Genomic DNA, 14,678 nt, shown 5'->3' with positions numbered 1-14,678 from the left:
TGTTTGTATGTTAGCAGTAGTGATGCTGTCTCCTAGGTGACAAAGGCCAGCCAGGGATCCCCGGGTCTTCTGGGAGAGGCTTCCCCGGACGACCAGGCATAGCGGGACACCCTGGGACTCCTGGGTCAAAGGTCAGCACTGAATACCATCCCTATGTCGGTCCGTCTTTTGTTAGTCCATCTGTCAGTCTGACTATCTATCCAAGTCAACCTTGAGGAGTAAAAGATGTTGAAAACACCAGGTGAAAACTCCAGGAGGAAAGTGGGTTCCGCCCATCTAACCATCACTCCTCCTTTAATCCACTCCCAGTGGGATAGTGGGTTCAGCCCATCTAACCATCACTCCTTTAATCCACTCCCAGAGGGTTATTGGGTTCAGCCCATCTAACCATCACTCCTCCTTTAATCCACTCCCAGTGGGATAGTGGGTTCAGCCCATCTAACCATCACTCCTTTAATCCACTCACAGGGGGATAGTGGGTTTGGGTCCCCTGGCCCGCCTGGTCCCAACGGTTTCCCAGGTGATTCTGGGGACCGGGGTCTTCCGGGAGACCCAGGGCTACTGGGCCGCGAGGGGATTCCAGGACCGCCGGGCTTCAACGGGTCCCCAGGCCCCAAAGGTGCTTCCGGGACCGACAGACACACACAAAAACACTCACACAAACACACACACACGTTTCTGGCTGTCTGGTCCATCAATACATGTCCATCAAACACCCCACCGTTTACTGTGTTTGCCAGGTGTTTAGCCTAAGGACAATATTCCTTTTCCGTTTACAGGGAATAAAGGTAGAGTCGGTTCCGTTGGACCACCTGGTTACCCAGGTAATGGCTGTTCCGTAGCCACACCTGGGCCCCCAGGGCCGCCGGGACCTCCAGGTAGACCTGGACCACCAGGTGAGTGCATGTAGTGTGACAACACTATGTAGATGTGTGTATCACACACATTCTTCTCTTTCTCTCTGCCTCTTTTCAATACTACTATTCTTTATTCCCATTGCTTCGGTTTCTGTCTGTCTTCTGGTCTCTGAATTTCTCTCACTCCACCCAGTTTTTACTTAGTTGACTTTGTTCTCCAATCATCCACTAATGTCTCCTCTCATCCACCAATTTCTCCTCTCATCCACCTATGTTTCCTCTCATCCCCCACCGTACCAATGTCTCCTCTCATCCACCAATGTCTCCTCTCATCCACCACTGTACCAATGTCTCCTCTCATCCACCACTGTCTCCTCTCATCCACCACTGTACCAATGTCTCCTCTCATCCACCAATGTCTCCTCTCATCCACTAATGTCTCCTCTCATCCACCAATTTCTCCTCTCATCCACCTATGTTTCCTCTCATCCACCACCGTACCAATGTCTCCTCTCATCCACCTATGACTCTTCTCATCCACCAATATCTCCTCTCCAGGTTTTAGGGTTACAGGTGCTCCTGGGGAGCCCGGTCCCCCAGGGTACGGAATACCCGGCCCAGCGGGTGTTCCCGGGCCCCCTGGGGTCTCCAGACCTGGGGTTCAGGGACCGACTGGTCCGAAAGGAGTCAGGGGGAGAGACGGCCCACCAGGAGAACCGGGTATAGTAACTCTGACATGTACTCTACCGTGTGAACTCTGACCCTACCTTGTGAATCATATCTTAACATGTATCATATCTTTATGTGTGTATATATATACTCACCTAAAGGATTATTAGGAACACCTGTTCAATTTCTCATGAATGCAATTATCTAATCAACCAATCACATGGCAGTTGCTTCAATGCATTTAGGGGTGTGGTCCTGGTCAAGACAATCTCCTGAACTCCAAACTGAATGTCAGAATGGGAAAGAAAGGTGATTCAAGCAGTTTTGAGCGTGGCATGGTTGTTGGTGCCAGACGGGCTGGTCTGAGTATTTCACAATCTGCTCAGTTACTGGGATTTTCACGCACAACCATTTCTAGGGTTTACAAAGAATGGTGTGAAAAGGGAAAAACATCCAGTATGCGGCAGTCCTGTGGGCGAAAATGCCTTGTTGATGCTAGAGGTCAGAGGAGAATGGGCCGACTGATTCAAGCTGATAGAAGAGCAACTTTGACTGAAATTACGTTACAACTGAGGTATGCAGCAAAGCATTTGTGGATGGGCTACAACAGCAGAAGACCCCACCGGGTACCACTCATCTCCACTACAAATTGGAAAAAGAGGCTACAATTTGCACGAGCTCACCAAAATTGGACAGTTGAAGACTGGAAGAATGTTGCCTGGTCTGATGAGTCTCGATTTCTGTTGAGACATTCAGATGGTAGAGTCAGAATTTGGCGTAAACAGAATGAGAACATGGACCCATCATGCCTTGTTACCACTGTGCAGGCTGGTGGTGGTGGTGTAATGGTGTGGGGGATGTTTTCTTGGCACACTTTAGGCCCCTTAGTGCCAATTGGGCATCAATTAAATGCCACGGCCTACCTGAGCATTGTTTCTGACCATGTCCATCCCTTTATGACCACCATGTACCCATCCTCTGATGGCTACTTCCAGCACCATGTCACAAAGCTCGAATCATTTCAGATTGGTTTCTTGAACATGACAATGAGTTCACTGTACTGAAATGGCCCCCACAGTCACCAGATCTCAACCCAATAGATCATCTTTGGGATGTGGTGGAATGGGAGCTTCGTGCCCTGGATGTGCATCCCACAAATCTCCATCAACTGCAAGATGCTATCCTATCCATATGGGCCAACATTTCTAAAGAATGCTTTCAGCACCTTGTTGAATCAATGCCACGTAGAATTAAGGCAGTTCTGAAGGCGAAAGGGGGTCAAACACAGTATTAGTATGGTGTTCCTAATAATCCTTTAGGTGAGTGTATATATGTATATATATATATATATATATATATATATATATATATATATATACATTCATATTTTATCATTTTACCTGGTTTGAAGGGGTTACTTTTTAAGGATGTTTCAAACATATTGTCACTAACCACATGGTTCTGTCAGAAGGCTTAGCACAGGTACAGTATTGTCTGTTCCTGTTTATTGTTTGTCTCTGAATCGCGACAGGAATTCCTGTTTCATTTAACAAAGGAAGATGTGTTGTCACTGAATTAGTGTAATTCCTCCCGGGTACTGGGTCGTGGACGTTTCAGCACCATTACAGCTGAATTAGTACGTTACCTGCCACAGGGCCAAGAGGTGACCCTGGGCTGGACGGACAGGGCATACCAGGCCCAGACGGACCCCCTGGACGTGCAGGATCTCCTGGGCCCATAGGTCAGAGGTCACACACACACACACAAAGGGCCTGTGTACATGCACAACTATGAAGTTGGTGATGATAATGCTGTTTGACCACTACATTATTGACTAAATTATTGCGACGTGTCTCTGAACAGGGTTTGATGGTCCGGACGGAGACAAAGGCCACAAAGGGGTCCGAGGCCCGATGGGGGATGACGGGCCCCCTGGTCTTCACGGACCGCCTCCCCTCATAGGCTACGGACCCCCAGGGGACCCTGGGATACCCGGTGAGCACCATTAACGTGGTACATTTGACAACCCGAGTCAATTCTTAATGCATAGACTCACTGTTTTTAAATTAGGTGCCCCTGGATCCCATGGTGAAAGAGGGGACCCCGGACATCCTGGGGCCAGAGGCATCGATGGGAGGGATGGACATCCAGGACAACATGGGCGGAGAGGTGTGTGTGCGCGTGCATGTGTGTGTGTTTGTGTGTGCGTATGTGTGTCCGCGGGTGCGCGTGTGTGTTATGAACTATAAAAGTTTGTGTTTGTGTTGTTTGTGTTAGGTTGAAGGGATGGTACTGGAACATCAGTGATCCAGTCAGATGTTAGCCTGGCCCAGTCTAGGTGTTGGATTTTCATGCTGGATCATATTCAAATCACCTTAGAGGAAGTTTATTCAGCTACTGATCAGTAGATTTCACTTGGTTGGTGATTTTGACACGAGATGCAAAACTCCACCGGGGATGTTGATATGACTTTGTTATTAAAATGTCTCCCTGCACCACATATTTCTTTCACTACACAAACAAATGGTGGAGTCAAGAGTCCAGAACTGGCAAATGCCCAAGAACGATCAAACGTTCACACAGAGTTCAGATCTGGTTGTCATAAGTGATTTAGACGTTCTTAATGAAGAGGACGAGGAAACAAATCATTAAAATGAGCTTGACAATGTTAACCGTCGAATTAGTCATTAAACAAGAGCAAATTCACCCAGTGTTGTTAGCAAAATGTTTAAACTTGATATTGAACCTGAGTCTGACTTTGTCTTAGATTCAACTTTGTCATTGCACAGTACAAGTACAGTACAACGAAATGCAATACACAGGGGGTGATAACAAAGCGTCCCTTGTGGTGACATGAGAAGCATGTTGGTTAAGGGAAATCGTGTGGCTGTCGGGCTTGTTAGATTGTGTCACCGGTCTGGAGGTCCTGGGTTTGGCTGACAAGCTACAGTACAAGCCAAGGATGAGAATCGCTGGTGTCACGTCCAAACCTCCTGTCTCCAGAACCAGTGACATGAAACAGAAAAATATACAGTGGGGAGAACAAGTATTTGATACACTGCTACTTGTAGAGGTCTGTACTTTTTATCATAGGTACACTTCAACTGTGAGAGATGGAATCTAAGCAACCTCCCATGTCTTAGCTCTCTTATCGGAAGCAGTCAGTCACCTTTGCCTGACTCCATGGGTTGGCCCAATGTAGAAAAAACACCCTGTGTTTTATGGTTGTGAAACAAGTTGTTGTACAGCGTATAGTTGTGAAACAAGTGGTTGTAGAGCGTGTAGTTGTGAAACAAGTGGTTGCACAGCATGTAGTTGGGAAACCAGCACAGTAGTGAACACGTGAACGTAAACATTCCAAAAATTATTGGAATGGACTTTTACAGTGCTTTCAGTTGACTGGAATTGTAATGTAATCTCTCCCTACCTTGTGTTAGGACCTCCGGGTGATCCTGGTGTTGACAAGCTGTCCTCAGTAGGGCCCACTGGTCCACCTGGGCCTAGAGGAGATGTGGGGAGCATGGGTGTTCCAGGTAAGACACACACACACACACACGGTCACACACTGATAAAAAAAAAAACACATACAGGCACTATAACAATTAATCTTCTGATGTTTGCAGTAGCAAAATGACTCTGAGCCTAAAATGTCTTGTAGGCCCACCTGGGATGAAGGGGGCACAAGGCACCCATGGAGGTCCAGGACCAGCTGGTTGGCCCGGTCCAGACGGGCCTAAAGGAAGAAAAGGAGAGGCCACCTACACTCATCCAGGGCTCACGGGACCACCTGGACCGAAGGTGCGATCCACAAACAGAACCACAGGCCGTCATAGTGTGAACCTAAGGACCCCTTTCAAACGCCAGTCGGCCTGGCTCCCACAACACTAGCCCATGTCTGTCTGCGCTTCTCTGTTTCCCCCTCCGTCTCTCACTTTAGGGCGAGCCAGCCGAGACGGCCGGACACGCCTCCAAAGGAGAGAAAGGCTCTCCTGGTTACCCAGGTCCCCGAGGCCCCCCGGGCCCAGCTGGAGCCAAAGGAGACCCAGGACTACACGGACAACATGGTGAAATGGATTAGGGTAGTTTTGTTCTGTTAAACGACGACAATGTTGCATATGATTTGATCTCACTCCGTCTCTCTTTCTGCGTCTCCCTTCTGACGTGATCCAGGAACCAGAGGTCCTGCGGGGTTGCCTGGTAACAGTGGCCCACTGGGACCTGAGGGACGCCCCGGGTCATTTGGACCTCCAGGTCAGAACATCGTTAAGATTTACATAGAAGCTGTAGCAATGGAAAGACAGTCTTCACTCCCTTCACTGACTTACTTATTTTTTTTATTGATGGTTAATGTGATGTGTGCCTGCCCTGAACTGATGTGCTTATGCTGCGGTCTTGGCTCAAGTCGCACATGAATATAATTTCAGAAAATATTTCTGGGTAACAGAGACTCGCGTGTTGTAGCATGTGTTTCTTACAGAGACTCACATGTGTTGTAGCATGTGTTTCCTATAGAGACTCACATGTGTTGTAGCATGTGTTTCCTACAGAGACTCACATGTGTTGTAGCATGTGTTTCCTATAGAGACTCACATGTGTTGTAGCATGTGTTTCCTACAGAGACTCACATGTGTTGTAGCATGTGTTTCCTACAGACTCACATGTGTTGTAGCATGTGTTTCCTACAGACTCACATGTGTTGTAGCATGTGTTTCCTACAGACTCACATGTGTTGTAGCATGTGTTTCCTACAGAGACTCACACGTGTTGTAGCATGTGTTTCCTACAGAGACTCACGTGTGTTGTAGCATGTGTTTTGGGTGTCTGAGTGACCGTGTCGTCTTCCATAGGACACAGAGGGCCACCGGGCCTTCCTGGACCCCATGGCCCTAAAGGGAACCAGGGTCGCGATGGAATCCCTGGACCTGCGGGTCAGAAGGGAGAAACAGGTAAAACAGAAACCCTGAAGCCTACTTGCCATGTTGTCATCATCGCTGAATGTTGTGTTCACATCTACTCTACTTGACCCTTGCACCTTTAATGGTATTATGCTTAGTGGCTTTGTTTGTGTTTATGTTTATACAATGTATATAATATACAGAATGGATGTACATGTTTCGTCACGTGTGCTCTTTCTAGTGAGCGTAGGGTCGACTCCTGGTCTACGTGGAGAGAATGGAAAGCCAGGTGAGTTTGAGATTGCTGACATCATTTCTATACCTTTACTGATTTAAACCTGGCTCCCGTTTTGGGCTCAACTGAAGTTACTACTTAATGACAATAGTTTTGTTAATAAGCTTATTTTCAGTAGAAACTTGGTTGTCTTGGCTAACCTCTGCGTTAGGTCGAAACAAGCAAACATTTTGTTTGCTGTCGCCTTGTAGGCAAACCAGGAGATGCAGGTTTTCCTGGCCTCACAGCTCTGGGGCCCCCAGGGTATCCGGGAAAAGGTGGTCCCCCTGGCCTCCCGGGTTCTCCTGGTCCTCCCGGTGAGCCAGGACACGGTGGCGTGTGTCACACTGGGCCAAAGGGAGACTTGGGTCCCAACGGCAGACCTGGAAGCCCAGGCAAGGACTTGGCTGTTATACTGCATACTGGACAATAACTTTGTCAATATCTCCTACTCAGAACTGATTCAAAGTCATGGAAAATAGTCCTCTTCACCAGTAGGTTGAAACATGACACTGCTGAATATAAAATGTGGAATGTGAACTATACATACTTCTAATCAAGTCATGTCACAAGACTAGATAGCTTGCTGGCTAGTAGCTGGCTAGAATCTAGCAGAGTGGGGTATGGTACTGTAACATTGAGGTCAGATGAAGCTTTTTGTTTGTTACAAGCTGAAAAATTTTACACACACAGCAGCAAAAACATCTGTTTAAAGAAAACCATGTATTGCACTATAAGTATTAGCTATGTTACAGTGTGATAGCCGGCCAGCTGGTGAACACATTTCATTGCTGCCAAACAGGCCCGGCTCCAGGCATAAGTGACTTAAGAGGTCGCTTAGAGACCCGACCACTAGGGGGTCTCTGACTGATAGGGGAGAGGGGGCCCCAAATGAAATTTTGCTTAGGGCCCCCAAAAGGCTAGAGCCAGCACTGCCGGCTAACGTTATTTCCTGTTCCATCACCTTTTTGATTGACCAAAATACATTTTGCATTTTAAAATAAAGTTTAGTATGTACCCCAAATCATTTCTAAACAACACTAGTCTATAGTTAAACTGGATCTCTGATTCCAACATCAGTTCCATATGAACCCGACTGGCTGATGTGTCACTATACCTCCCACTGAGGAGATTACAAGTTCTCTGTCTTTCTTCCCTAGGACAGCAGGGTCCACCGGGACAGCCAGGACCTGGAGAATGTGAACATAAAGGGGACCCGGGAGACCCAGGCCCTCCAGGGGCCATTGGAATTGACGGGCACAGAGGGGACCCTGGCCCCCCAGGCTCACAGGTCAGTCAAACCATTCTGCAGACCTTTTGGCTACTGCCTTGTACACTGGAGAAGCTGTGGGAGATGGATTGGAATACCGGGTATAATTTCAAGTCTTTCAATCCCCTAGGGATCAGGAACCACCCCTGGAATACCTGGATCCCCTGGTGACCCCGGAAACGATGGACCCCAAGGATTTCCCGGTAACCTTACTTCACCCACAGTCCCCTGCATTGTCAATTTACTCATTATCCTGTGGTAATGTGTACGTTCAGGAGGTTTATTTCTGACCACTTCTGGTCATGTGGATCTCCGGGCCCCTGGTTGGTCTTCAAATGCTGGTTAATTATAACGTTTCTTTTGTGTTGTTTCAGGTGAGCCGGGTGGTGCCGTTTATTCACCCGGCCTCAAAGGACCCAAGGGAGCCAAAGGATTGCCAGGACCCCCAGGTCAACATTTGACAGGAAACATTACATACACTCCTCATTGAATAGACAACTGATCATTTACACTCAACATCGACAACACACAGTTCAATAATCCAACTCAATCATAGAAAACAAACAAGGTTCCCAGGTTGCGCAGCGATCTGAGGCACTCTTTCATAGCACAAAGTTGACCACCGTCTAGGTCCAAGCGTTAGCTGCGCTGCTAGCAGTCGAGAGGCTGGGAATCCTTTGATTATGCAAATAGGCTAGTATTGCCCAAGGACCAGGTATTTCCTGTCAGGTGAGTGAGTGTGACCTCATACACGCTTGAACCATGTGACTTCCTGGTTAACAGGTTATCCGGGGGCTGATGTTCCGAGACCAATTATATCCATAAAAGGGGATCCGGGCAAGCCTGGTCCTCCCGGCTACGAAGTACCAGGTCTACCAGGGCGGCCAGGACGACCGGGATATCCAGGTTCAGTACTCTTTTCTTGATCGCCGACTTCGAGTGTGGCCATCGTGTTTCATGTGAAGAGTTCAACTAGGGTACAAGGGAATGAGAACTCTGCCGTGTCTCTTCACTGACCGCTAACGTTAGCACAACGGGTCTCACTAGCTGCTAATGTTAGCACAACGGGTCTCACTGACCGCTAACGTTAGCACAACGGGTCTCACTAGCTGCTAATGTTAGCACAACGGGTCTCACTGACAGCTAACGTCAGCACAACGGGTCTCACTAGCTGCTAATGTTAGCACAACGGGTCTCACTAGCTGCTAACGTTAGCACAACGGGTCTCACTGACCGCTAACATTAGCACAACGGGTCTCACTAGCTGCTAATGTTAGCACAACGGGTCTCACTAGCTGCTAATGTTAGCACAACGGGTCTCACTAGCTGCTAACGTTAGCACAACGGGTCTCACTAGCTGCTAACGTTAGCACAACGGGTCTCACTAGCTGCTATGTTAGCATTGACCGAGTGCTCCCTCTCCCTGTCAGGCCCTCCTGGCCCTCAGGGGCAGCCGGGGCATGGCCACACGGGACCACCTGGTTTCCCAGGACACTGGGGGGACAAGGGATCTCCAGGAGAGACAGGTATTTATGCAAATGTGTGATTATATACAAACAAAATAAAGTCTATTGGTCACATATCTACATAGTGTGGTTGTAGATTGTGAAATACATGCGTTTCATTGTTTGGGCAGGGCCGAGGGGTTCCCATGGGCCTCCGGGTCGGAAAGGTCCCCGTGGCCCGCCGGGAAACTTCGCCGAAGGCCGTCCAGACAGTTTCCTGCTGGCCCGACACAGCCAGACCATCAGAGTGCCAGACTGCCCCCAGGGCACCACCCTCCTCTACTCTGGATACTCTCTGCTCTTCATCAATGGCAACGAGAGAGCCCACGGACAAGACTTAGGTAGTGGAGGATGGAGGCTGGAGCGATCACAGTAAATCTGGTGGACTTACGCTGGAGAACATAATGCACTGTCACAACACCAGAATGCTTTTCATATGAAAGAATGATTTGTCAAATTACACCAAATTACACCAAGTAATATGGCGAACGTCAATGAGTATAAGCAATTGCCGATCCGATCATTTTACATCTGCCTGTTTCTCTAGCTCGAGGCTGTCCCTCTTTGATGACCTCACCTTTTTTCCCAAGCTCCATGTCCTTCTTTGATGACCTCGCCTCTTTCTCCCAGGCTCCATGGGCAGCTGTCTGGCACGCTTCTCCACCATGCCCTTCCTGTTCTGTGACACGGACAACAACTGTCGCTACGCTGCCCGTAATGACTACTCCTATTGGCTGTCCACGGAGAAGCCCATGCCGTCCCACATGCACCTGATCACTGGAGAGCAGATAGGCAGCTACATCAGCAGGTACACACACACACACACACACACACACCAACTACATCAGCAGGTACACACACACACACCAACTACATCAGCAGGTACACACACACCCACACACCAACTACATCAGCAGGTACACACACAAACACACACACACACCAACTACATCAACAGGTACACACACACACACACACACAAACCAACTACATCAACAGGTACACACACACACAGACACACACACACAAACCAACTACATCAGCAGATACGCAAACACACACCAACTACATCAGCAGGTATACAAACACACCACACACACACACAGACACATACAGACACCCCAACTACATCAGCAGATATCAACACACTACAAATACGCAGAAAAAAATAGATTCATAGTTTTGGGCTTTCAATATACAAAATCAGGCAATTAGTTGCGATATGATTGAGTTTTGTTGATCAAATGTGGAGCAGAAAAAAGTTTCATTAAGAAAGAAATCTGGGAGGAAGGTGACTATTCATAGGTAAACCAGACCTGTTACAGCCCCGGAAAAACACAAGGGGTCAAATTAAGAGACCAGTGCAAATTGAACGCTTCTGTTCCTCACTCAAAACCTTCCTTTTCACCTTTTTAGGAAAGGAAAGAAAAGGGCGTAGTGGTCTGTAAATCTTTTCTGGCGCTGTATATTTAGAAAATTGGTAGAGATGTATCAGAACCAAATGTATTAGATAAAAAAGCAATGCATTCTAGACCACCTAAATTGGTTGGAGTTAGTGAATGTCTACATTTCACATGCATTTTGAGTGATAGTCTGGTTTATATAATGGCACTAAATGGGTTACAGTCCACAACCAATTATTTATAGAAAACCACCAGTTGAAGACATTTTGCATGAGCCTTGCAAATTCACTAATTGTTTAATTATTACACATCTGGATTCTTCCTAAAATATCGTTTTCAAATGGTCTTCAGTCAGTCTTAAGTGCTTCACATATTATCACAAAGCTCAGGTGACCATACCCACATGAATGTGACCTGAATTGGGATAACGTCATGCCACTGGAATTGAATCATCCTCATACATAAGTTCACAAGCGCATATGTGCAGGTGGGACAAGGTTGCTATGCTAATGAGGTGGGTGTGGTTTAGGTGCTCAGTGTGTGAGGGAAGGTCCAATGCCATCGCCATCCACAGCCAGACCACCCAGATCCCTGACTGTCCTCATCACTGGGAATCCCTCTGGACTGGCTACTCCTTCGTCATGGTAACAGCCTACCGTCCTGTGCTCTTCTACTCCATGTACTGTTTAGTTTGTGAAGACATGTATGTATATATATATATATATACCTTACTATGGTAATACACTTTTCAATATATGTTAAAAAATACTTTACTGTGGTAATACGCTGTTCAATATCTGTTAATAAATACTTTACTATAGTAATATATTGTTCAATATCTGTTAATGAATACTTTACTTTGGTAATATAATGGTCAATATCTGTTAGTAAATACTTTGGTAACACGTGGTTTAACCGGACAGACAGGGATGGTTATGTTGGAAATCGACTGTTTCGTATAGTGGTTGGATAATAATAATTATCAAGGGAGAGAGAAATTGTATTCTTTATTGCAGCGTTAGAAAGTCTTGTTCATGAGGTTACGGACCTGGTCTTCCTTACACAACCTCAATCTCATCTCAGTCAATCTCTTCTCACTGTAATGTTGGTTGCCAGCTAGCCTATACATTAAGGGCGTTTCTACATAGCAAAGATCTGGTTTCCGAGACAGTAACCCCCACGCCATATGGCCATCATAAACATTCCTATGGTCATTAGAGCACAACCTACAGAGAGATAATCTAAACAGAGATGTTTCTGTTGTTCTCATTATCTAGGCACATTCACCTACAATGAAACGTACATTCACATTGTAATTGTTAATGCTCAGATTCCACAGTTATGATTAGGTACAGGTATGCCACCAGCATGGTACATGTAAACCCTGATATGGTTAATATATCACCAGTAAGAGTTGTTCTTTGGCACAACGCTTTGCGGTGTCCATGGAAACAGCGCTTAGCCATGGTATATTAGCAATATATCACAAACCCCTCCCCGGATGCCTTGTTTCCCGTGTTACCAACCCAATTAGAGCCGTAAAAAGGGCTGTGATGTCATACCCATGGTACACTGTTCCTGTCTTCTGCTTTTCCAGTAGGTTTTCCATCCGTCCATCTTGAAAGGAAGTTTGATCGGTGGTTTCTTTCAAACTCTCTTTACCTCTCAGGAAACAGGTGTGGGTGCTGAGGGGTCGGGTCAGGCGCTGGGGTCCCCAGGCTCGTGTCTGGAACACTTCCGGCAGGTCCCCTTCATCGAGTGCCACGGTCGGGGGTCCTGTAACTTCTACCCAGACTCCTACAGCTACTGGCTGGCCTCCCTCGACCCCAATCAGATGTTCAGGTTAGAATTATCGTAATAAATGGCCTAGGGTGATGTGTGTGTGTGTGTGTCGTTTCTAGATATAACGTAATGATGTGAGATCCTGGGGACAGCTGCTGATGTACAAAGATGTAAACTAATCAGTGTTGATGTTTTGATTGATCTGTGTGCTCCTCTGCAGCGAGCCTGTGTCCCAGACCATGAAGGGACCCCATCTGACGGATGTCATCAGTCGCTGCCGAGTCTGCAGGAAACTGTAACGGAAGTCTCAATGAACAACGTCAGGGGTCAAACGTCAGGGGTCAACGTCAGGGGTCAAACTACAATTGTTTTTTTTGGGGGGACTCGTTAAAATTGAATCCAAAGCATAAGTACAGTGCACCACTGTATAGAAGGGAGTTACCGTTTGGGATTCATTCCTAGGGGAATGCACAAGAAACAACCCTCGTTATCATCTCATTTACAGAAAGTGCCTCATGTTACCGGAATAGTACTTTTTTTGTCTAAAATATCTCACCATAATCTAGAGCAGAACTAAATTAGTAGCCTGTCATTGTTCAATTAATTGTTTGTTTGATTTGACCGCAGTGCCACACCATGCTTCAAAGAGGATTTGTTTTTCTTTTTAAATGCTCTGTAGTGCCCATTTAAGTTTCTGTGTAATTTCAGACATTGGTTTTATGCTCAACAGTCAACGTAGGTCCCCCATGTCTTTGTATGCAGATCCACTATGCTGATCCACTACATCGTCCATTTAAATTTATCTGTTATGTGCCCCAAAAAAAATAAAATCATGAACTCTGTCAATTTTTTTTACATCAGGCTGATGTAATGTTTTCCTCAGTCTACAGTGGTGTTTCTGTCAACTTGACTTGATTGTACTGAGCTTTCCATTTCTTTCACTGTGGACCACACAATCGGAATGTAAATAAGTGTTAAGCACTGTGTTGTAAATAACCGGCTGTTGGGTTTATTTGAAACACAATTCTGAAATACACTTGACACTGTACCAGAAACCTATATATATTTCAATAACAAGGTGCTTTTTACAAATGTTTTTTTTTAAACTTGTTTATAATACGGAATCAGCATATTTACTCAGAGTTGACTTTGTAATTACTTGAAATCTAATTTGTTTTCTGCTGAACACATTTGCATTTGAGTAATTTAGCAGAATGTTATTCTCCGGAGAGGTTGGTGCGTTCACCTTATAACAGCTAGGTGGGACTACTGTACCACACAACCTATTCCTACTCCGTAAACGTTTTGTCAATAAAGTCAGATATATATACACTCGGTTATAAATAATGGAAGGTCTTTTGTTTCCTTATAATGTCATGCTGTCAGAGTACTGTACTATTTATGAATGGATCAATGGGTCCCCAAGGTCCACTAAAGTCCATTCACCCCAGTAGAATGACTTTTGTCCAAGCAGTCAGATCCTTTCATTTATCTCGATGGAGGGTGACAGTAGTTAGGAGTAGCATTCTGTATGTTCTTATGAAAGGTCAGACCCAGTTACTTCAACATCAGATACACAACTACATTTCTGTCTTGATGTACTGTACACTGCCTTCGGAAACCATTCAGATCCCTTCACTTTGTTCACATTTTGTTGTTATTGACTTAATTTAGAATTTATTAAATGTTTTGCCTTAAATCTATTCACAATACCCCATAATGACAAATCAAAGACATTTTAGACATTTTGGCCCCTTTATTAAAAAAGAAAAACTGAAAGATTTCATTTAAATAAGTATTCAGGCCCTTTATTCAATACTTTCAAGAAGTGCCTTAGAGTCTTCTTGGGTATGCCTCTAAAAGCTCCACAAGCTTTGCACAAATGGATAAGGGCAGGTTTTACCATTCCTCTTGGATCCTTTGAAGCTCGGTCTGGTTGGATCTGTCTCCCCGTGAGATATTCAATTGGGCCCAAGAAAGTCTGGGCTTTGGCTTGGCCACTCAGCGACATTCACAGACAAAG

At 46.0% G+C, this 14,678-nt stretch overlaps 1 protein-coding gene across 1 annotated transcript in view; it reads left to right on the top strand.

Annotated features, from left to right (window-relative positions):
• LOC105006887 (collagen alpha-5(IV) chain) overlaps positions 1 to 13,498 on the top strand; it is a 38,021-nt gene extending 24,523 nt beyond the window's left edge. Inside the window, exons 30-53 of the mRNA XM_020044182.3 lie at positions 37 to 131; positions 469 to 619; positions 780 to 896; positions 1,416 to 1,577; positions 3,181 to 3,267; positions 3,390 to 3,521; positions 3,597 to 3,695; positions 4,964 to 5,059; positions 5,185 to 5,324; positions 5,464 to 5,590; positions 5,697 to 5,777; positions 6,374 to 6,472; positions 6,663 to 6,710; positions 6,908 to 7,090; positions 7,856 to 7,986; positions 8,096 to 8,168; positions 8,340 to 8,414; positions 8,749 to 8,871; positions 9,396 to 9,491; positions 9,602 to 9,811; positions 10,101 to 10,278; positions 11,403 to 11,517; positions 12,543 to 12,715; positions 12,876 to 13,498. Of these exons, the coding sequence (XP_019899741.2) occupies positions 37 to 131; positions 469 to 619; positions 780 to 896; positions 1,416 to 1,577; positions 3,181 to 3,267; positions 3,390 to 3,521; positions 3,597 to 3,695; positions 4,964 to 5,059; positions 5,185 to 5,324; positions 5,464 to 5,590; positions 5,697 to 5,777; positions 6,374 to 6,472; positions 6,663 to 6,710; positions 6,908 to 7,090; positions 7,856 to 7,986; positions 8,096 to 8,168; positions 8,340 to 8,414; positions 8,749 to 8,871; positions 9,396 to 9,491; positions 9,602 to 9,811; positions 10,101 to 10,278; positions 11,403 to 11,517; positions 12,543 to 12,715; positions 12,876 to 12,954 (2,870 nt within the window). The 3' untranslated portion in view covers positions 12,955 to 13,498. The remainder of the gene's footprint in view (positions 1 to 36; positions 132 to 468; positions 620 to 779; positions 897 to 1,415; positions 1,578 to 3,180; positions 3,268 to 3,389; positions 3,522 to 3,596; positions 3,696 to 4,963; positions 5,060 to 5,184; positions 5,325 to 5,463; positions 5,591 to 5,696; positions 5,778 to 6,373; positions 6,473 to 6,662; positions 6,711 to 6,907; positions 7,091 to 7,855; positions 7,987 to 8,095; positions 8,169 to 8,339; positions 8,415 to 8,748; positions 8,872 to 9,395; positions 9,492 to 9,601; positions 9,812 to 10,100; positions 10,279 to 11,402; positions 11,518 to 12,542; positions 12,716 to 12,875) is intronic.
• Positions 13,499 to 14,678: the final 1,180 nt, after the last annotated feature.

Source organism: Esox lucius, chromosome 3 (genome assembly GCF_011004845.1).
Source record: "Esox lucius isolate fEsoLuc1 chromosome 3, fEsoLuc1.pri, whole genome shotgun sequence".
Lineage (NCBI taxonomy): Eukaryota > Metazoa > Chordata > Actinopteri > Esociformes > Esocidae > Esox > Esox lucius.
Note: the sequence above shows the minus strand (reverse complement) of the source record. Positions and strands in the feature narration are given on the sequence as shown.